The following is a 21,621-nucleotide window of genomic DNA, read 5'->3' as shown; positions in this document are numbered from 1 at the left end:
CTGGAGTGAATACAGAGGAGGGCAACAAAGCTGGACCTAGAGAATCCATCTTATGAAGAACTCTTGAAGGAGCTGGGAATGTTTAGTTTGAGCAGGGTGAGGAGAGACCTCATCAGTCTCTACAACTACCTGAAAGGTCATTGTAGAGAGGTTGGTGCTGGTCTCTTCTCACAGGTCATTAGTGACAGCACAAGAGGGAAGGGCTTCAAGCTGCAACAGGGCAGGTTTAGACTGGACATTAGGAAAAACTTCTTCACAGAAAGAGTGGCCAGACACTGGAATAGGCTGCCCAGCGAGGTGGTTGAGTCACCATCCCTAGATGTGTTTAAGGGTCGTTTGGATGTGGTGTTGGTGGATGTGATTTAGGGGAGAACTTTGTAGAGTAGGGCTGATGGTTGGACTTGGTGATCCCAAGGGGCTTTTCCAACCTGAATAGTTCTATGATTCTATGATTCTATCTGGGCAGTAGTTAGCAAAGTCACTCAGCTGCTCTGTATCATCTCCTCTGGAAGACCTGATGCATCCTAGTAAAAAGACAACTTTAAATAACAAAAACTTACTGCTTTTCTGGTTGCACAACTGCAATTCTCCTCTTCCTTCGCACTGTAAAAATCAAGCAAGGAAGGAAAAAGTCTTTTTGTACTCTTCTGTCCTATAAAGTACACCCATCATGCATAAAGAGCTGTGTAAATGCACTGCCTATAAAATGACTTCTAACACAATGAAATGGTACTTAATTACTATCGTCATCTTTCCTTGGTATTTTTTTAAGGAAGTCACTACATCATTAAAACCTCCTTTAAAGATGTAATAATACATTTAATCTTTCCTCTGGAATGTTAATATCGTGTTTTATGGGATCAGCATAAAAAAAGATCTAAAATAAAAACACAAATATTTTTCCATACAGAAACACATATGGATAAGATTACATTTTACAAGCATGATTACCTCCAGCATAATTTATCCCTAGCTATAAATTGTGATAAGGCTGCATAATGTTGCCATAGCAGTATTCTGCCAAATTAGGCCCCAGCTGCCTGATTTTTAACTTAACCATATTTAAGTCTTCAAAAAGGGTTGACACATTTTTAAATTTGCCTTTCGGATGTTAATGAATGTAAACAGCAAGGCTAATTTTTCGTCTGGTGGCTTGAGATCAGGGTTGGATAGCTCCTGTGAGGAACAGGAGAACACCAAGCCACTGAGCACTCATGAACTGCCTTCAAATGCAAACTGAAGGTTAAGAAATTGCTCTTAATAGGTACTGGAGGCAGGAGAAATGCTACAGGCTTAACTGTACTGGGAGATATTTAAATTAAACTCTAGGGAAATCTCTGAGCTGTTAAGGGCACTGATAGGTACCCTGGGGGTAGAAACACCATCACAGGAGGACAGCAAATATTTCTTAACTTAGATGGAGCACCTGTATGGCTTCTTTATGTCCACTCCACTGTATTTTTGCCTATATTTTATTTTTTTTCTAATAAGAGGTCCTGGGTCCCTAGTTCACTCAGGTGCCTGAGTGAACTTGGCTGAGAGCAACAAAACCTGGTTTCACTCCCATAACCCCATCCCAAACCCACTGAGCAATCCCAAACCCACTGAGCAATCCCAAAGCATGTAACAGCCTTTCCAGTGCAAACAATCCCATTTTTACATGAATTGATCACACAGGTAATTACAAGTTGCATAATACCAGTGCTGCAGAGCCTGGTCACTAAGTAGATTGATTCCTATTTATTACAGTGCATTTACAGCCTGGTTACCTGTCTGCTAGTTAGGTTGGTAGTTTCAAGAACTGGTTTATAGACAGAAGACAATGATAAACCTGCTGATGTAATATCTATGAGGCTTGAGGTTTCCAAGTACTTACACACAGCTTTGTGTGGTGGAGTTAGGTTATATGCATTCGCTTCACACCAGCCAACAGGGAAAATGTCCATAGACTCTACATCAACTATGTACTCTGGAGAGGGCATCTGTAAACCTATAAACACAAATTTATAAGGTAATTTAGACAGGGGAATACTAAGCTCAGAGCCATTCCAGCATTCATCACGAGCCAAGGGGAGTAAATGATGGAACACGTCAAAATAAATCTGCTTCCCTGCATCAAAATCAGGCACCATTTCATTTTCAGTTCTGCACAGACAGCAATGATAAGGTTGTTGCACTTACAGTGCAACGTGATTCCAGAGAAAAGCCCCATTCAGAGCACTCTAAGGGTGAGCAGCAAAGCTGTTAAAAGCCAATAAGGGTAAACATGAATGACTTTCCCCAGCACAACAGCCTGACCAACCCCTTGTTTTTCTTTGTAGAGTTGGACAAGTAAGTTAGCAGAAGGCCAGTTGGGTGCTTGCTCTTACTGGTAAGAGAGTACAGGTGGGTTGTAACAGCATGATAGCTAATGTGATGGTCCTTTATTTCCCAACACCCTACTAAAGCTTTTTTGGGTAGTTCTGTCCTTGAGTCACTGTTTTTAAGGGTGGGTGATGACCACTCTTTTATCTAGAGATGCCAAGAATTCTCCTAGGGCTCCTCACTGCACATGAAACATGAGCTGATCACTCAGCAAGGGAGAGGTGGTATAAAAACCACCAGTGGGACAGATGCTAAGGCTGAGAAGGTTGGGGTTGTTCAGCCTGGAGAAGAGAAGGCTTTGGGGAGAATTTAGAGCAGCCTTCTAGTACCTGAAGGGGCTACAGGAAAGCTGGGGAGGGACTTTTTACAGTGGCATGGAGTGATAGGATGAGGGGGAATAATTTTAAGTGCAAACAGGGGAGATTTTAATTAGATATTGGGAAGAAATTCTTCATTATGAGGCTGGTGAGACACTGACACAGGTTGTCCAGAGAACTTGGGGATGCCCCATTCCTGGAAGTGTTCAAGGCCAGGTTGGATGGAGCAACCTGGTGTAGTGGGAAGCATACCTGCCCATGCAGCAGGGTTGGAACCAGATGATCTCTGAGGTCCCTTCCAACCAAAGCCATTCTACGATCTCTGGTGCAATGCTGCCTCCAAACACTGCAAATCTCAGCTTAGAACAAATCTTTTCCAGTTTGGTTTCTACATCTTTTGAAAACAACTCTGGGTCCTGAATCAAGATACCATTTAATGACTCCAATTCAAGTCTATCTGTGCCATCACAGCCTGGCCAGCAACTTCACCCCCCTCTGCCACTTCCACCCTAGGACCTATAGCTCCAGCACCAGCATGAGATGATCTCCTAATAAAAGAGACCAAAGGATCAGCAGCTTCCCCTGCAGCATTCTCACTTTTGCATCTGTTACAGCATCTTTGCCTCCTGCTTAATGCAGCAGTGTTTGACCACGCACAGCTAGATGACTACGGGGAACTTCCCACTAATGAATGTTCATCAAGAGCCTGCAGTGTAATTGAAACAATAATTGAACTTTGTAATGGGAATGGCACCTAGGCCGAGATGCAGCATTTGGCTCAATCTTGGCTCTAGTAATAAACTTGCTGCACTTTGAGAGTGTGTGGATGTATGAAAACCCAAAGGAAGCAGGAAAATAGTGGCTGGTGCTCACGCTGCTGGAGGAAATGATTAAATAAAATGAAGTGATGGTGTCTGCACAGATACATGGATGTCTTCATGGTATTTCTCTGAGCCCTGCGTCATGCTCACCCATTATACATTGACGATTCAGTCTGTATTTCCCTGGGATATGGTGATGGGATGAGGATGGGAAGAAGACACATGACAGGACACAACCTGCCCATATGAGCAGCTGAGCCTCATTGCAAGGTGTCAGCAGCTGCTATGCCCTGCAAAACCACTTCCCTCCACAAGAAAATATCAAGAGTCCACTGCTCAGTTTGAATGTGACAAAAGCTGTACCCTCCAGTGGGGAAGACATTTTTGGCTAACACCTCCAAACCAGCCAAGGAGCTGGTGTGAGAACTGCTGAAGTCAGTGTCAAGACATGCACAAAGTGACCAAGCCATGGATCAAGCCCTCAACAGAGCAGGAGATCAACACAGTCCTCACTGAAATGTCACCAGATCTGGGAAAATCCATGATTTTGTAATGACTGAAACTGTCCTCTGGTGTTATTCTGACCAAATGAATGATCAAACATACTTTCCTCCCTGCAAGCAATAATAGATGTAACATGAACATATTAAGTTTATAGCTGCAGCCAACCTGACAAGGAAGGAAGCATCATAATGTCTGTTCTCCTGCAAGAACACCATTCCTCTTGTAGGACACATTCACAGCTACTCTGTCCTCCCAGGCACTGCTGCTTCCCTTTGGCAATCAGTAACCCTGCTTTCCACCTCCAACATCTTACAGCTTCATTTGGCATTACTCATGTAAGTGGAAAACAGCTTGTTTGAGATTCATTAGTTTCATTTGCTGCATTTTATGCTGCCATCTTCCCACACTAAGACATGTCCATGAGACTTGAAACGTGAAGATGAGAATAGGGAGATTGGAAATAGGGGGATTGGTTGAGGAAAACTTCCAGCTCTTGCTACAAACGTTAAGCAGAATAAAACAGTAACTCTGGAAAACTCTCCAAGGGAAAATTATGGGAAACCTCCCTGGAGAAGTGATTAACAAAAGGGTTTTCCTTGAATTCTTAGGCTGTGCAGAGACTGCACATTATTACTTGTGTAAATTCACACCAGAAAGATTCAGCTTTAAAATCTGAAATGAACCAGTAAAAATTAACAATGCAGATGATGAGTAATAAAGTAGCAGAAAGTGATGGGATGTGCACAGCCTCGGATCAGCCCTTCGCTTCTCTTCCACCACGGGGGAACTATAGCGCTGCTCATTAAATGCTCACCCTGAAGTTTACAGGGTTCTCCTACTGTACAAAGCAGTGATTTATTAAGCAATGTTCCCTCACGTCTAACTCGACGCTGCTTAACTACTGCCTCCTGGTTTATGGCTGCAGTTTGGGCTGTCACACAGTGAAACTGGGAGGGCAACAATGAAAGCTTCAGACGCGCCCATGATAAATGGTGGGACCCGAGGTCTTCAGCAACGGGCTCCCATGGTAGCTGGGGAGTCTTGCTGCTTCCAGAATATAAATAATCAGTTAGAAACAATAGGGTATTAATGGGGTAACAAAAAAAAACCAAAACATGCCACGGTTCAGCCACACTCATTTTACAACTCTGCAAGCAGGGTGTTTTTTTTTTTAATGCCTAGTTTGAGTGTAACACTTTGCATGCTGTAGTTACACATCTCAAAAGCAGCAAAGGTTTCTTCTTGTTTTTGCAGTCTTTTGCATCTTTTACTACAAGTCATTCCACTCCTGGTACTGAGATATAAGCCAAAGCATTTATATATGCAAGCTCAAGAGACAAGGAGATGCACACAGGCTTTTTTATGACGAGATGTAAAAAATATTCTTTATTAAAGAGTAAAAAGCAGGGAGAAAGAGATGAGGGAGGGGAGTGAGGTGGGAGTGTGCAGCTCTCTCCCTGCCTCTATCCAGGCTTTTGGAGGACTAGGTGATTTAAAGAGCCAAGACACAGCACTTCCTATGCATGATCATGGGCAAGAGTTCAGTAAACACTGAGTCCCTTTGAAAGCATTACAGCTTAGGGGAGAAAAAAAGAATTCTCAAACCCTAAAAAATCTGCATATGGAAGTGAAGGCACCTGGCCATTTAAGAAGGGAAGTTGCCAAACTGGGGCAGCTTCCTTGACCAGATGGGTGTAAATACGACAACAGCCTTAATGAGAACTGAATTTCAAACTAGAATTAATTCCAGCTCCTTAAAAAAAGTATTTGCCACGTACCCAGACCAGGCTGTAGATGAGCTTTTGCCACCTCCAGTCAGAAGGAAACCAGTTATCTCAGATGAAAAAAACAAACAAGCAACAAACTTGCCATTGCACACAGCTCAACCAAAAACCAAGATGCAAAGTTGTATCTGCTCTGCATGCTGCAGCCAACCACAGAGGAGACAAAATGCCTGGGGTGACAGCTCTATGTCAGGGACAAAGAAGGATGATGACCCAGCTCTCCTACAGCCCCCACCAGGAGACACACCTGCAGTTCTGCTCTCCCCAGACTCAGCCATCCCACAAAACACGAGGCTTGGCAGCAAAGTCACAAGAAGCTCGAATGATTTGGCCTGCAAGCTTTAGGTCAGGAGGAACCTCTCTTCAGGTAGAAACTGAGTCATAAATCTCTGAAAATTTATCATGGAGGCATCAGGAGAGCTTTGTCTATTGCAGAATGGTACTTTTGTAGAGCTAAACACCACAAAACATTTGCCTTTCTTGTATTTTAGAGCAAGCTGCTAGCACAATTGAGGTACTCTGGTTTATCTGACACATCTTTTACTGACTGTATGGGCTTTGATTAGAGACTTTTCCTCTTGTACAAATGGCACTGTGCATAGTCAGATGCTGAAATACTTCTGGAGTTATTATAATCCACACAACATGATGTCAAAGCTGATGTGGCAGGTGATGGTGCAACCAATACAGTTACTATCAACCTGGCTTCCACTTGCTTCCAGCCCCAACAGCTGAGAACTGAGCATCTTGCAGAGGAGGGAAAGTGATTGTTTTTGTGCAGATCAGGCTCAAGCCTTCATCTCACACAGGATTTATGCAAGAACCCTTAGTCATGACCCGTGTTCCTCTGTCCTTTGCTGAAGGACTTGACTAAGGTTTATACCCCCATTAACCCTTTCCTAGCTGCTTTACCGTGGAAGGCCAGAATAAAACTGCATTAATCTCTGAGAATTAGGGTTCACACTGCTTTTGCAGAAGCAATCTTGACAGCAGCCTGGATTTAATGCACTTTAGGAGAAGTACTCATAAGCCAGAATATTGACCCCATGGGCCATCAGAGAAGACATGGGTGACTCCTTTCCTCCCTCCCACCTCCTGTGACAGAGATCCATTGGGGCAGGCAGGTGTCACCGAGTTTAGCAAAGGAGACTTGATCTGTTTTCCTTTCAATTCTGCTCTCTGCAGGACACCTCTGCAACCTGAAGCTCAGAACAAGCCTTGTTTCTCCCAGTTCCTTTTTCCTGTCAGGGCATTACCAACGCACTACTCCCTAAGCTGCAGAAGATGACTGTGCCTTGCTTTCCTCCCAGCTTACTGAGACAACCTGCTGTTGTACTTCCTGGGGATGTACAAAGCAAATCTTTAAGAGAAGCTTCTTTTTCATCAGCCAGATCTCTCAGGGATCCCATGAAACAGCTACTGACATCTATCAGAAATGTCTAAGTATCTACTGTTAACATGGGACTGCAGGCAAAGGGGTGGAGGTATTTTAACATCACATCTCCCTGAATCATCATGATAGCTTAAACAAATGTATTTTGTTTTGCAAGTGGGGTGGCTGCAGCAAGATACTGGTTTTTTACTGTGTCAGTGCTGGCAGCACAAGGGACAGCATGTCTACCCTATGCATTCATCAGGAAGCACAAATCTTACAGAGGTCTGTGACAAGCAGGACTACGGGCCACCAGAAGTGCCTTTGATATTTTCATGGTCCTCCAGAACAAAGCAAAGAAGCACATTACATTTGTAGTTGATGCTGATCCAATCACTATTGATTTCAGAGGGAAACTAAAGCTTTTGTATTCATTACAGATGAAGCCAGTAGCTTCAAACAACTGTGTGTTACCCAGATGGATAAAAATTGAACTGTGTTGTGACAATGATGCATGCTACAACAACTTCATGATTTACAGGAGTGCCCATCAAAACACTGAACTGAGCATGGTTTTCTGCTCTCTACAAATAACAGTGATTTTAACACAATGGTAATAAGAATCCCTGTGTTGTTCTAAATTACACTTTCTTAAGAAGTTCTTGCCTAGATGAGTTGAGAAAGTTCCAAGAGAAAAATCACATTAGAAATTATCTAATCTCTACCTTATCTCAAGAAAGGTAGAAATGGAAGTTTTGGTAACAGAATTATGCTCTGCTAGTTTTTTCAGCACTCTCCTAATACTGCTTGTATAATGGTGATGCTCTCCATGGGGGGATGGCTTTCTAAAATCTGTATTATACTGTCTGCAAGAGCTCTCTCAGATCAACAAAGGAAATTACACTACTACACGGAGGAGGAATGTGAGCATGTGATGGCCATGGTGAGAGGCAGCAAATATTGCAGAAGTTTTATGGACCTAGGTGAAAAAAAGGAGTGAAAGGAAAAGAAAGGAAGGAAAGAATGAGGTTGCAGGGGCACAGGGGATGCCATGAGAGCCTGCTGGAAATCATGGTGGAAGTCTCAGCCACATAAGTGAGGCAAACATCCACTCCCAGGATGGATGTCTACCATGATGGCAGTGAGGAGGTTCCTGTCATCTATGGAGATCATGCTGGTAGAGTCCACATGGAAGGGAGGCTGGAAGGTCTTGTGGCTCCCTCAGGGAGAGAGCAGGAAAAGATAACTTTTTGTTACCTATTATTAGTCAACATGCATAAAAAGGAAAGGCTGGAGAAAGCAGTTTTGTGCAGAGCATGAAGGAGAAAATGAACAGTGTTTGAGTGAACCACACAAACACAAGGAGCCTTTACAGCACATACCTTCAAGGTGAAGCCACATCAACCGTCCTTTAACTGAGGTGATAGAAGCGACACATATCTCTGCAGGGTTCCTGGGGTTCACTGCCTCCAGCTTCATGTTCTTAGTAAAGCCACGGCTGAAGGATGTCTGAAAGAGTCAAGGAGCAACACTGAAGCACAGCACTGCAGCACTGCATGACTTTAATTTGGCTGTCCACTGGGAAGCATAAATTAAATATGGTTTGCTTTTCACTGGAAGTGCCAGAGACACTGAAGAACAAAGACATCGGGATTGAAAATGGAGCATCCATATGAAAAAAAAACATTCATGGCAACTAATCAAGAAGCAACTTATTTTATGGCTTATGCTGACCCCTAACTCTCAGAGACCATGAGGTTACTCCACACCATGTCCAAGTGTTTTTGAATGCATGCTAGTGATGCATTTGCTGTCCACCACTGTTGATGGGTTATTACACAGAAGGTTTCCAGATCTGCTGTGCTTGAGCATGTCTCAAGTTGGTAGAAGAAACCTTGCAATGCAAGTAACCCATCTTGCCTGAGACCAGAGAAATTTCCCCAGACATTTAGTTGCCCAGGCTGACTGAGGCTGGAGAAACTTGAGCAACCCATTCAATATGTTCTCTCTTCAGGGATTATTTTAAGTTCAATGTGCAAGGTCCTTCTCTGTAGACTTCAGGTATATAAGCTCAGCAGCTGCAGGGGGGTGTGGATGGAGCCAGTTGTGTTCACTGCTACAGCAGTACCTCTGTACACTTAGATACAGCACTGAAGAACCAAGTTTTTCACGGGGTGTCTGAGGTCCCCACTGCCCTTCCACTCCTCTCCAGTAAAGGCAAAGTCAGGCCAGATATTTCAACAATGATCCCTATATGAGTGGTTCTTATCACACCTAAGAAACACAGGACCAAAACATGAGATCATGAACTTGTGAGCACACAGCATCCTCTGTTGTACCAAGAGCAGGGGAGCCTGAGGGAAGCTGCAGTTCAAATCACTCAGGTAGCACTGCTGCAGGCTAAGGTATGCCTTGGCAAACTGCTTCAGCCCAAGGTTGGCCTGGCCATGTGACAGCAACAGGCTGCTGACCAGTCCCTCATGCTCCTGCCAGAGCCAGGATGGCTGAACCCTAACCTAACAATCCAGAGCTCCCCTTTGCCACCGGTGCAGGTGACCCCAAGTGCAAAGGAACTCCAAGACCCTACCAATCCTCCCCAAAACCTTCTCCACAAGCCAAGCCTCAAGCTACTCCTCACACACTTTCATCCTTATCCTCTCTTCCTTCCAGTGCCCCCTCTCCTTTCCCTTATGCTCAGCTTTTTCCCAATATCCCCACCACCACTATCCCTAGAATTCATGGATGCAATATCCATGGCCATGCCAGGGCTTCCCTCCCTTTCATCTTCCTTCCCTATGTCCTACCTGCTCTGTACCACCTCAGCTGTGAGTGCTTGCATTTCTGTTTGCACACAGTAGCATAAAAAGGTTCTCCCTCTTGGCTGAGATTTTAGCTAACAATAATTAGGACGGGTAGTAACTGTCACTGAATCAAAATGACACCAATCTCTGATCCAGCAATCCCACGTGGGCAACGGGAAGTCAGACTCAAATTCAGCCCTGCTGCTGTTTGTACAGCACCTAGAACCACGGGCACTTCACCTTTAACCAGTCACTGGGAGCTCTTTGTAAAAAACTTCTGGATTTGTTTTTTATTTTCATCAAGAGGTCTCCGAAGAACACGCTGTTAGTCTCAAACATTGCTTGGCCTGTCGCAAGCCTTGCTCAGCACATAGATCAGCTTCACCCTGTAAAAGCTGCCAACAGCCAGGATTGCAGAAAAACAGGGTGAGTTTGTTTAAATGCCTTTTATGTTGCTTAACAAGGAAACGTCATTTATCATCACACCAGCTCCTTTCACTGCAGTTCGGTGCTGGAGGCTAATTTACACAGAATCAATGGCAAAACAGTTAGCTGGGAGTTTATTTTACTAAGCATTTGGTCATGTCAATCCATTTCATAACTGCCTCTCCTTGTTAAATATCCCCCTCAGGGAACACAGTTCCAGCACATCCACTTCCAGCACCACGTCTGGCTGCATGAGGTGGGAGATGTGCTCACAACTCAGCTTCTATCAGAGCTGCTTGCAGCAAACAAACAGACCGACCTGTTGGGGAGGTGACACCAGTGACAACAGTAAGATTACATCTCTCTGCAGACAACTGAGTTATCAAGAGATAAGGAGTAACAGACACATGTTCATCTAATGAACGTTTCCTTTAAAAAAAGGGGGAGAAAAGTGCTTAAACCTGATTTAATCTTTAGAGGATATTAAGCAGAGACTGTTCTCTAGGCTGCCAGTGCTGAGAGAACAGATCCATTACTTGAGAAAAGAGACATAAAGAAAAGGGAGGGGTGCTTGCAGAATAGAAGAAATGTCCCACTCAATGCAGCATTGCTCAGCTTCCTGCAGCACTTTCAGAAATCTTCTCTTGAAGTCCCTTGAAGCAGCAGGTTTTGCATAGGACGGCACAATGAATGGGGCAAAGAAGTCCCAGCTTTGATTTGATTCTCTGTTGATGATACAGGTCTTCTGAATTCATCAACAAAAAGTGTTCAAATTCACCACCAAAGGTCTGTTCCAAGCTAGGCTGCCCACAGAAACACAGAATGGTTTGGGTTGGAAGGGACCTTCAAGATCATCCAGTCTCAATCCCCTGCATGGGCAGGTACACCTCCCACTAGAACATCCAACCTGGCCTTGAACACTGCCAGGGATGGTGCAGCCACAACTTCCCTGGGCAGCCTGTTCCAGTGTCTCACCACCTTCATAGAGAAGGATAAGGGAGGCCATGCAGAAACATGCATGGCTGGTGTCTTCTGAGGCTGTCTCCATTCTGCTTTTCATAAACACACTGTTTCCCAGTCTTGTTACTGCTGAGTAGAGGGAAAGTCCATGTAACTCCCAGAGGAACCTGCTTGTCCTCTGTTTCCAGCACTGCAAACTCTCTGTGCTCATTTGAGCTACCACCACATTTCCAGTTATTGATGGGATCTCAACTTTCATCCCTTGATGGGAGCATGAAGAAAACCAGCAGGTTATTGGAAAAAGCAGAAGGCTACATCTGCCTTTAACCAAGTGATGAATACCTGTCAGATCAAGCCATGCTGGACTGTCATTGCTGGAAAACAGCCTGCAAACACTATTTCCAAAGCTCTAAATCTCGATGGCCTTTAGCAAAATGATGTGCTGCTCACTCTTACATCCCTGTTGCTGTAGCAAGGAATCCCATGAGCTGACCCAAAGACCAGAGCACCCACATGGGTTAATCACTCTTCTCACACTTTGAGCTGAACGGTTTCAACCTTAGCTTTTAAATACATTTGGTTTGGTTAAGTGTATCCCCCTGGGAACCAGAAACAACACCCAAAATGTGAAATAAGACAGGTGATGAAATGCAATGTTTTTACCTAGTTTATTTTCCATAGTAGCAATTGAATTAATTACCATAATCAGTTGAGCTCCTTCTTGTCCTAGATGCTGTACAAAATCAGAGAGAGGAGATGAAGAGCAGGAAATCCAGATGAATCAGATACAGACAAGAGTAACAGAGTATTTTTTCTCTTTCAGGGATGAAGACCTGAAACACTTCTCTGGCTTCCTTCCTCAGATAGACACATGGTGGCCAGGGGCAACCTCCCAAAGCCTTGCTGCAGCTTTTCTGTGCAAACTATTGTGTTTCACTTGGATGAAGTGAAAAAGAGGCAAAGGCAAAAAGAGAACTTACGTTTCTAAAGCAGAGGTGAGATGCTGCCTCAGCTCCACACTGCTTCTGGTAGTCTGCCCAGTCAAAGTCCTGGCCAGAGTAACCTGCAAGATGATAAAACAAAGTGCCATCAGGCACCACTTCACACCGGAGTGCCAGCATGAAACTGGCCCCAAGCAGACGACCATTTGTGTTTCTGCATCCCATCCCACCTCAGTGAACTGTGGTGGTATCAGCAGGCAAGTTCTCTGGATGCCTCTTTATACACCATGAGAGGCAATGCCAATGCTTCTCCAGCCCTGACTCACACAACTATATTTCACTTTGAAAACCCCAGGTTTTCATTAAAAAGTCATAAAACACATTTATTTTCCACAACTACCAAGAAGTGCTACTGTCCCAAGTTTCCATGTTGGGCTAGTCAAGGACTTCTTTCTCCTTCCTTTAGCTATCTAAAAGAGATGGGGTTACAGAGCTGGACATGAAGGATCCTTCAACAGTGGACAGGGAGAGGACCACCACAATCAGAAGCTGATCTATCCTCCCTTTTGAAGCAGGAGATAAAATCTCCTCTCTCTTTATTGATATGGCTGTACCCTCTGTGACTGACTTTCCATCAGCTCAGTGTACATGAGATGAATCCCATCACAGTAGCCACGTTATCCCAGGCTGTACACAAATCCAGAGCAGAGAAGGAAAATGAGCACAGATCTCCCAGATTAAGGATTCAGCAACTAGATGATCCCTTCAGCCTCTGCTTCTAGTAAAAAAAGGGGAGCAACAGTGGTGTCCCCATGGCAGGGCGGGTTGGAACTAGATGATCTTTAAGGCCCCTTCCAACCCAACCCATTCTATGATTCTGTGATCTCTCAAACAGTCCCATCATAGAAACAAAAAAGATCTCTGCTCATCCGTTCTTCTTATCTGGGTATTTAGGCAATAAATTCTTGGGAAAGAGAGGGTTTGGGGTGGGTTTTTTTGCTTTTTGTTGCTAATTTTTTTCTTCTTTTTGCCTGCCTCTTAGTCTTTCAAGCCTTTTACAGTCCTCAAAGCCAATGATTGCTAATCCTGTCCATGGTCTTGTGACAATACTGTTGATACTCTACTAATATTATTGCAGAACTACTCCTACTGGAAAGTTTCATGAGTCACCTGAAGACCAAATTCTCACCTCAATCTCCCTGCCTGACCTCATTTCATAGAACATCCTGGAATGCCTTTTTCATTGACTGCCAAAAAGGGACCCTCAAGATCAGATGGGAATGAATAATTTATGACAAGGGAAATTGTGAAATTTTTTGTAGGCAAGAAAGGACTGGAATATTGAGTGGAGTCTCCTATTAGTCACCCAGATCCAAAAAATAAGGTACAAATTTTGAAAATAAAGTCCCAAGCATCCTGCTAAGATGTGAATATCTGGGATCAGATGAACTTCTAATCCTAATTATTGCACATAGGACAAACCAACCAATGAGATAAATCCTTGACTTAACATGACTGTCTCTGTGGGGAATGAAGGTGCATAATAATTGGAAATCTAGAAATAAAAAGTCACAGGGAAGTAAAAAATGGCAATTACTTAAAAAGAATGTTCATTTTTTATATGAAAAAATTATACGCTTGCACTGGTTTTTAACAGTGAATTTCTGAAACAGTATTTTCTTCCCATTTCTTCTCCACCTCCTTTTTTCTCTCCAGTTATTTGCTTGCCAGACACTTTTCAGCTTCATAAAATGAAATGGAAAACAGGAAGAGAAATGCACATCCCCACATCAGAAGGAGATTCATCTGACTGCATACAGATGTTTGCAGTGGAGATGTCTATAGCTGAGCCTGTCACCCTGGGCTCCCTAAAGAGTCAATGGACAGGCAAACCCAGAGGTGACGTCTGTCCTCCTGCAGAAGGAGCAGATTTGCCCTGTCAAAGTCCCTCTCATTCTCCATTGACTCCAGAGAAGCTAGGGAGATGAGCTGGGGGGGAACAGAACTGCACAGTTGTCCACATTAAATCACCTGAGGTCCACCCCAGCTAAGCCCATCAGCGTGTTGCCTTCAGGGGCTCAAAAACCTGCCCACACGCTGCATCTTCTCTCAAGTCCAATTTCAACCCCTCATGGACAACTTTTGAATCTTAATTGCAAGCTAGACAAAACCTTGGCGGAGTGGGCGGCAAAGAGACACTGACAAGGTTTCAGTGAGGCATCAAACCTCGACTGTGTTCTCACAGTGCAACCACCTGTGGCCTGGCCACTACTGAAATCACTGGAAGACCTGCTGTGGACTTGAACAGGTACAAAACCTGGGAAGGCAGCTGGAGAGTTTGCCATAACTCACTTCAGCAATCCCAGTGAGGATGACTCCAAGGGGACCATGCTCAGAAATCAGGTTTAAACAAACCTGGACCTGTGTATGACCTTTTCATGGAGCACCATGATGGAAGCCACCTCCTTTAGCACATGGAGAAGTACCATGTATCCAGTACCTCCATCAGCACATGGCATTCACACACTGTTATCCTTTAAGGCTCAGCCTCAGTACAAACATTCAAAACTTTGCTTGCCTGATTCTCCTGCTGCTCCTCAAACATGTAAAACTCTCTGTGTTTTCTACCTTGACTCTCAGCATGGAAGAACCCAGCAGTTTAAGCAGAAGCAAATACAACAATACAAATGTATGAGAGGTTTTGGAAGAGGCATCTCCTTAGTAAGCCTTACAACTAGAAGGGCTACCAAAATGGTTTTTTCCTCTCTTAATAGCTCATAAAAAAAAGGAACAATGGTTGTTACTCTAAAGGGAAGTGGTCTATAAACCCAGCTCTAATAAATATAAACAGTGCTTGTTCAATGTTTATACAGCAGCAGTAAATGGGTAGTCATTTCTGGCACTGTACAAGAAAATACTGCTCTCTATTTCTAGTAGCAAATGTTTGCACCTCCTGTTCATGACTCATCTACTGCATGTTGGCTTCAACAAAGGCCTGGCAGGCAAAAAAGGCAAGAGAATGGCTATCAGAGAAGTAAAGGACTCTGAACCCAAATAACCCAACCTCGCACATTGCTCTGATGAAATAAAACTGGTTCATTTTAAAATCAGAGGACCACCTTGTCAACAACAAATTAACCAAAAAACCCCAGCAAAGAAATGCAATACAGCAACGAAACTGCCTCCACAAGAAAGACAACTGAATTCTTCCATTGTTATCTTTTGCTCCAGGGGAACTTCTTGCCTTTCAAGAGGGAGAGTCATTTGGGCAACAGGAAAGACTGTCAATATATTCTCTGTTGAGGGTGATGTCAGTCAGGAACCCATGAGCACTGGGGAAGCAGGAGGCTGGTCTACTCCCCATGCAAGAAGAGATGATGTATAGAAAAAGTGGAAGAGTGGTATGGCCCTTAAAGTACTGAAAAAATTATTCCAGTTACCCTGAACTTGTACGTGATGACTAAAAACAACAGCATATTTTCAATCTTTGTAGAAACTTTTAAGAGAGAAACATTTTATTTTCACTGTAAGGGTGGTGAGACGCTGGCACAGGGTGCCCAGGGAAGTTGTGGAAGCCCCATCCCTGGAAGTGTTTAAGGCCAGGCTGGATGGGGCTTGGAGCAAGCTGGTCTACTGGGAGGCATCCCTGCCCATGCAGGGGGGTTGGAACTAGATTATTTTTAAGGTCTTTCCAGCCCAAACCATTCTGTAATTCTATATAATTCTATAATTCTGCACATGGCAGGACAGGTAGAGTTGTCCGGTGATTTAGGTGGAAATGGTGGAATTTCCTCCTCCTTCTGCAGACCCTCTCATTAGCAGCCAGCTCACACCACAGCCTTCCTCACTTTCAGAGCACTGCAGCTATCTCATCTCCATCCTAGTTATTTCTTCATCCAAATCTGCTATTATTCTGCCCCAACACTGGCTCCCTTTATGGGGGTTTGGATGCTTCTCACTCTCCCTGCTTTCTTGTTTTGGTGGCTTGTGGGTTTGTTGTTCTTTGTTTTGTTGGGTTTCTTTTAAGGAAATCATTGCTATGTCTGATTATATTTCAGTGACTCAAAGCATGTACTCTGCCAATGGAAAAGGGTTTTGACATCAGAGGTGCTAAGATACAGTTTAGGCATGCAGCCCTCATACACACTCCAAGAAACACAGCAACATGCAGCACGCATCTATCTGCCACGTGCTTTATGCCTTTTTTCAACACCCTCCCTCCAGAATTTCTGATCTGACAGCAGAAAGCCACGTTTATTTTCATCAGGGGAATCAGGGGAGACTTGCTACACTTTCTCAGGAGCCTGGATGGACCACCATCACCAGGCATCCCAGGAGATACCTACTTGCCCCTTGGACTTTACAGGCCAAGCTGAGAAATATCCGTACGACAGATGCTACAGACACTACTAAAAATGTTGGCATCTAAAAGAGAGTTCACACACACTTGACCCGTGAAACACTATCTCAGACAGGCTCTGTGCCAGCAGGGATTGGAAATTATTAGGCCATGACCTTGTAAAGAGAAATGTCTGGCCTATGCTCTTCAGCTAAGTAGCTGGCCCACGGGAAGCTGCATGTGAATTTGGAGTGGAAAAAAGACAGTATTCAATTTATTTTCCTTTTTAGCAACTTTTCCAGCCAATGTCAGTGCGTTCTTACACAGGCATGATCTTTAGGGTTCCTTCCAACCCTAGTCTTGCTATGATTCTATGATTACACCCAGATTTAAGCAGGAGGGAGTAAAGCATCCAGACTGCACGTTGATTTCAGTAAAGGCAACACAGTAACCATGGATGCACCCCAGGTGCAGTTGCACACACAGGACTCCAGGACTTTGGTGGGCATTTCAAATTACATGTGCTAAAGAGACACTGTGGATACACCCAAGTGGACTCTGAATCAAGTAGAGAATAATCCTTTGCTTCCCTACACTTGGCAGCAGCACATGTTTGCCAAAATTAAGACAAATCTGCATGTGCAAAACTTAGTGGGGTTTTGGTGGGGTTTTTTGAGGCATTTCTTTTTCTCCCAAGCAACACCAATTTTTTGGCAAAGGGTCAACATCCCGACCAGCTTCAAAAATCTAAAATTCCAGAGAACAAGCACATTTTGCAAGGGAAGAAATATTGCTAGGGCACCACAGGTGGTTGTCTGAAATTGCAAGTAATTAACTGTACTGCTACCAAGTTGGGAAATAGCACGGTTGGAGGCTGTTTCTCCTGGCTCTGACCTGAACACTGCTTATAATTTGCCCTCGCCTGGGATTGTTTGAGACAGCTAAGGAAGTGCCTGCATGCTCCTGGGCAGCCAGCCTTGAGTTTAGTTTAGACATTTAGATTTAGGAGCTTGGCTCTGCCCTGGCATTGTACCAAGGTGGATGCTATAGGGAGATGCCTGCTTTGCCTCTCGTGTTATATGACTTTTAATGCTCCATTTGCTCTTTACACAAAGCATCACTAAGATGCATTTTGTAGGAATTCACCAGGCTTTGATGAAGGCTGCTGCAGACCACCAAGCACAGGGACATCAATCCACTAGTGAGATGTATTTGCAGAGATGGTCACAAGGTGGTATGAGCCAGAACAGCCCCAGTGACTCAAGAGAGCTACTATGGCTTGAGATACTTAGGGTGATGCTCTGCAGCAAACAACATCATGGCTTTAAAGGCAATAAGAAGAGGCAAACTTCATTTGGAGGAAACCTGCAAATCACCAAGAAGGAATACAAACCCTTGGGAGGTGTGAGATTGACTCCGTTTTTAAGGCACCACTGTATTGGCAAGATCCCTAAGGAATCCGCATGGCAAAGCATTGAGATTTTGCTGGGTTCAGGTCTCAGGTCATCAATGGTCACTTGTAAATAATGATTGTTAAAAACCTAAGGGGTGAAAAAGAAGAGAACAAAATCAGAAGTGAAATTTGCTGTAACGTTAGGAAATGTGGAAAGCTGAAACAGCCAGACCCTGGAATCAAACTACTCCTGCAAATAACCTGCTCTCACCTAATACTTGTCATCAAAATGTTTCTAATAAAGAGATCAAAGCCTGAGTTTTAGAGATGGGTAAACTGAGGCAAAGGTTCAAGGTCATTTGGTGTGCCCATACTTGAAGGGGATCCTAGAGAGCCCATAGCCTTCTTCTCTCTTGCATTTTAGACTGCAGATTAAATATGCAGGTACCCCCTCTACCCAGATGTTTTATTTCAAAAGTTTCCCAGATGTGCAGGGAAAAAACACATGTATGGAAGGGAGACAGAAAAAAGAGGACTCCCCTTTTTCTCCATGGAAGTGGTAGACAGACACACTCATCCTCAGCAAATCTAAGTTCGTATATAGTTGTGCATCACCTGGTGATGCTTGTTGGAGAGAAAGAACCCATTAATTAGGAATATCCATGGATTTTAAATATATTTCTTAATCTGTTCTCCAGCCAATGAAATAACACTCTTGAGTTTTCTTAAATCTCTTGGAAGTCAGTAAGAAGCTCCTCGTTGGGCTCTTTTCAGCCCTCCTTTGATGGAGCTCACCTTGGTCACTGATGCAGGACAGATATGAAAAGGCTCCTTCATATTCACTGCCTCCAGCTTCATCCCCACAGTGAAGAAGTGGTTTCGCAAATCAGCATGGTCCTGTGGGAAGAGGTGGGAAAGAGGAACACACAGTGTGTCAGCACCATCCACCAAGGAGGGGATGATCCATTTGAACATCTGTTTGAAATGTGTCCATGTGGGTTTTGTGTGTTTTGTGTGGGTTTACTTAGGTGATTGGTAGATTGACTCCCAGCTCCAGCTGGGTGCTCCTGGTCCTGTGTTCTTTTCATGCCAGTCACAGCAAGACAGGGGACAGCCTGGCTCCTAGAGGACAGATCTGCAGGACTAAGTCCATCATATCTAAAGCACAATGTGTATCCAGCTCATCAGCAGCATCTAACTCAAACTTAGTCAACAAGGAGATTACACTCACCAAAATGAGGACTTGTCTGAGAAAGCACTACATGATAATCTCCCCTGGGCAAAGCCTCTTCACCTTTGATAGCCACTACCATCTGAGAGCAACCAGAGGTCTAGAGGTGTTAGGACTCAGCCTGAAGTCCCACAGGGTAATGTACAGTATGGGTGCAAACAGCTCAGGATGGCCCTGATTTACCCTGGTGGATGCCCAGCTTCTGCAGGACACCAAAAAAAGTACCTGGGCTGGTTTCCATGTGCTGCAAGATGGGAAACTCTTTTCTCCAGACAGGAGGGTAAAGGTGAACAAAGGCCCAGACAATGAACTTGGACCCAAAATGTGTGCAATAAAAGATGCTGGTGAGAAAACATGCAACTGTGTTCAAGTACATGCCCACCAGAACACTTTTACCCAGGATTTAACCTGTCCACACACAGTTTGCAGACAGCAGCTTTGGGGATGGCAGCAGGATGCAGTCCCAAAACTCAGAAGCAACCCAGGTTCAACTCCCTGATTTGCCACAAGTTTAGTGTTTAACACCTACCAAATCAGGCCATTTCTCATGACCTCTGTCAAAAAGCTGGTATCCTAATTCCAGAGTAATGACCATATTTTGTGTTCATTCAATAAAACTGTCCTTCAGTAGTTCTAAACCATCCGTGCATTACCCAATACAAGCATAAAAAAAGATGAAGTTATAATTAACACATACATACAGATTACTCCAAAATACATGCAGAAAACTTGCCATCTAGAAAGTGGTTAGCAATGTCATTCCCATCTACATTCATTGCTCTGTGTTGTATTCTTGTTCTAATTTTTTTTTTTTTAATTGATCCAAAGTTGTATGTCATTGCACTTTCTTTTCCCAAGAACTGTCTACACTTGTAGACTTAACAACTTCTATTCAGGGATCTTACATTTCTGCTGCTATTACAGATAAGGATATTTACAAGCTCCACCCTCAGCTAAAAGAATGGTTCTTTACATGTTACCAACCTGCAATGTTATGGAGCCTTTTCTGTGAGAACTAAAAGCAGTCAAAAAAATAAATCATAGTGGACTTAGTCTCACAGCAGAATGATATACTGATGGGGAAACTGAGGAATATTTAGCAATAATGGCCCAAAGACCAGTGAACTAATGGCTGAAGATGGAGTAGACATTCAAGAGTTTGGAACAGCATAACCATCAGCCATACTTGCACTTGCTGGCAGTTACTTCCATATCACTAAAGCCCCAGAGAGACAGGAGACCCAACTTCTAGCAGTTTTACAAAGATAATGTTTCATTAAAGTCTGAACCACGAAGAGAAACTGGTTCCTTGTGCAGAGAGGCTGCATAGTACCAGGGATGGATCAGACACGTTATCAAAACTGCCTTCTTTACTACTGACAAGGCTGCAGCTGGGAAAGGATGATGGCTGCAAAAATCAGACCTCGCCAGCACTGAACTTCAAATCTCCAAAGGCATAAAGCACCTGGACTGGAGGGTGGCCTCTTCCTGCATGAGGATCCACACCCAGCACCTCTTAATCCTCAGGGTGAGGCTGTAAAGAAAAGGTGACTTTGGAAAATGTACATCAGGAAGTATGCTCACACTGCAGCATCTTCCCACCAAAAGTTCCAGGATTTAATCCGTGCTCATATGCAGCTTCAATACATAATAAGCCAAGATCCATGAAAGTACTTAATCATGTTTGTCTTTAAACATGCAAGTAGTTTCATTGATTTAAAATGATTTGTTGATTGAGACAAAACTACGCTGAGACCAAACCATAGTGCTTCTCATTTTAATTTGGATTTGTTTCCTTGGTTCTTCTCCTTCTATTTCTTTTGGCCTTTTTCAAAGGGAAAAAAATGATCAGGCAGTAAAGCCAAACAAACCCCACAACAGCTAGTAACATTTAAAGCTGTTTTACTTCAAAAGCATATCCCCTTTTCTGCACACACTGTGTACCTTAGGATCAAATCTCCCTTCTCACTCAGTGTAGCATGTAAATATCCTCCCCATTAAATTAGCAGCAAGAATGAACTCGCAAGGGGGGGTTGATGGGATCCCAGGTACGTTTCGCTTCTGAGCGTCAAAATCCTCTTTGAAGCAGCAACGCACGTTTGTTTGGAGAAGGGCTGCAGAAGGAAAAAAGCTTGTCTGTGTTAAATGTCATTTTTGAGATGGAAAAGCTTTGAGAGGGAAAAAGCCTTTGTATTGCACCTCTCTGGCAAATGGTCAGGGTCTGGATATTTGATCCCTCTCCTGTATTGACTAAAGAGAGGCATCAAAATTTACTGAAGCAGCCTCAGATTTTTGCAGTCACAAAAGGAAAAAAAAAAAAAAAAAAAAAGATCCTGATGCTGTTCTCCAGTTCCAGTGTTGCAGTTGC

The 21,621-nt window shown here is 43.7% G+C and overlaps 1 protein-coding gene across 1 annotated transcript in view; it reads right to left on the bottom strand.

Moving 5' to 3' along the window:
- SFMBT2 (Scm like with four mbt domains 2) overlaps positions 1-21,621 on the bottom strand; it is a 125,979-nt gene that overhangs the window by 32,039 nt on the left and 72,319 nt on the right. The window contains exons 8-13 of the mRNA XM_051641340.1: positions 18,818-18,919; positions 18,023-18,170; positions 12,330-12,412; positions 8,545-8,671; positions 1,877-1,990; positions 561-603 (exon numbers count right to left, since the gene is read on the bottom strand). Of these exons, the coding sequence (XP_051497300.1) occupies positions 561-603; positions 1,877-1,990; positions 8,545-8,671; positions 12,330-12,412; positions 18,023-18,170; positions 18,818-18,919 (617 nt within the window). The remainder of the gene's footprint in view (positions 1-560; positions 604-1,876; positions 1,991-8,544; positions 8,672-12,329; positions 12,413-18,022; positions 18,171-18,817; positions 18,920-21,621) is intronic.

The sequence above is a fragment of the Apus apus genome, chromosome 1 (assembly GCF_020740795.1).
Source record: "Apus apus isolate bApuApu2 chromosome 1, bApuApu2.pri.cur, whole genome shotgun sequence".
Taxonomy (NCBI): domain Eukaryota; kingdom Metazoa; phylum Chordata; class Aves; order Apodiformes; family Apodidae; genus Apus; species Apus apus.
This window is presented reverse-complemented; position numbering and strand designations above follow the sequence as displayed.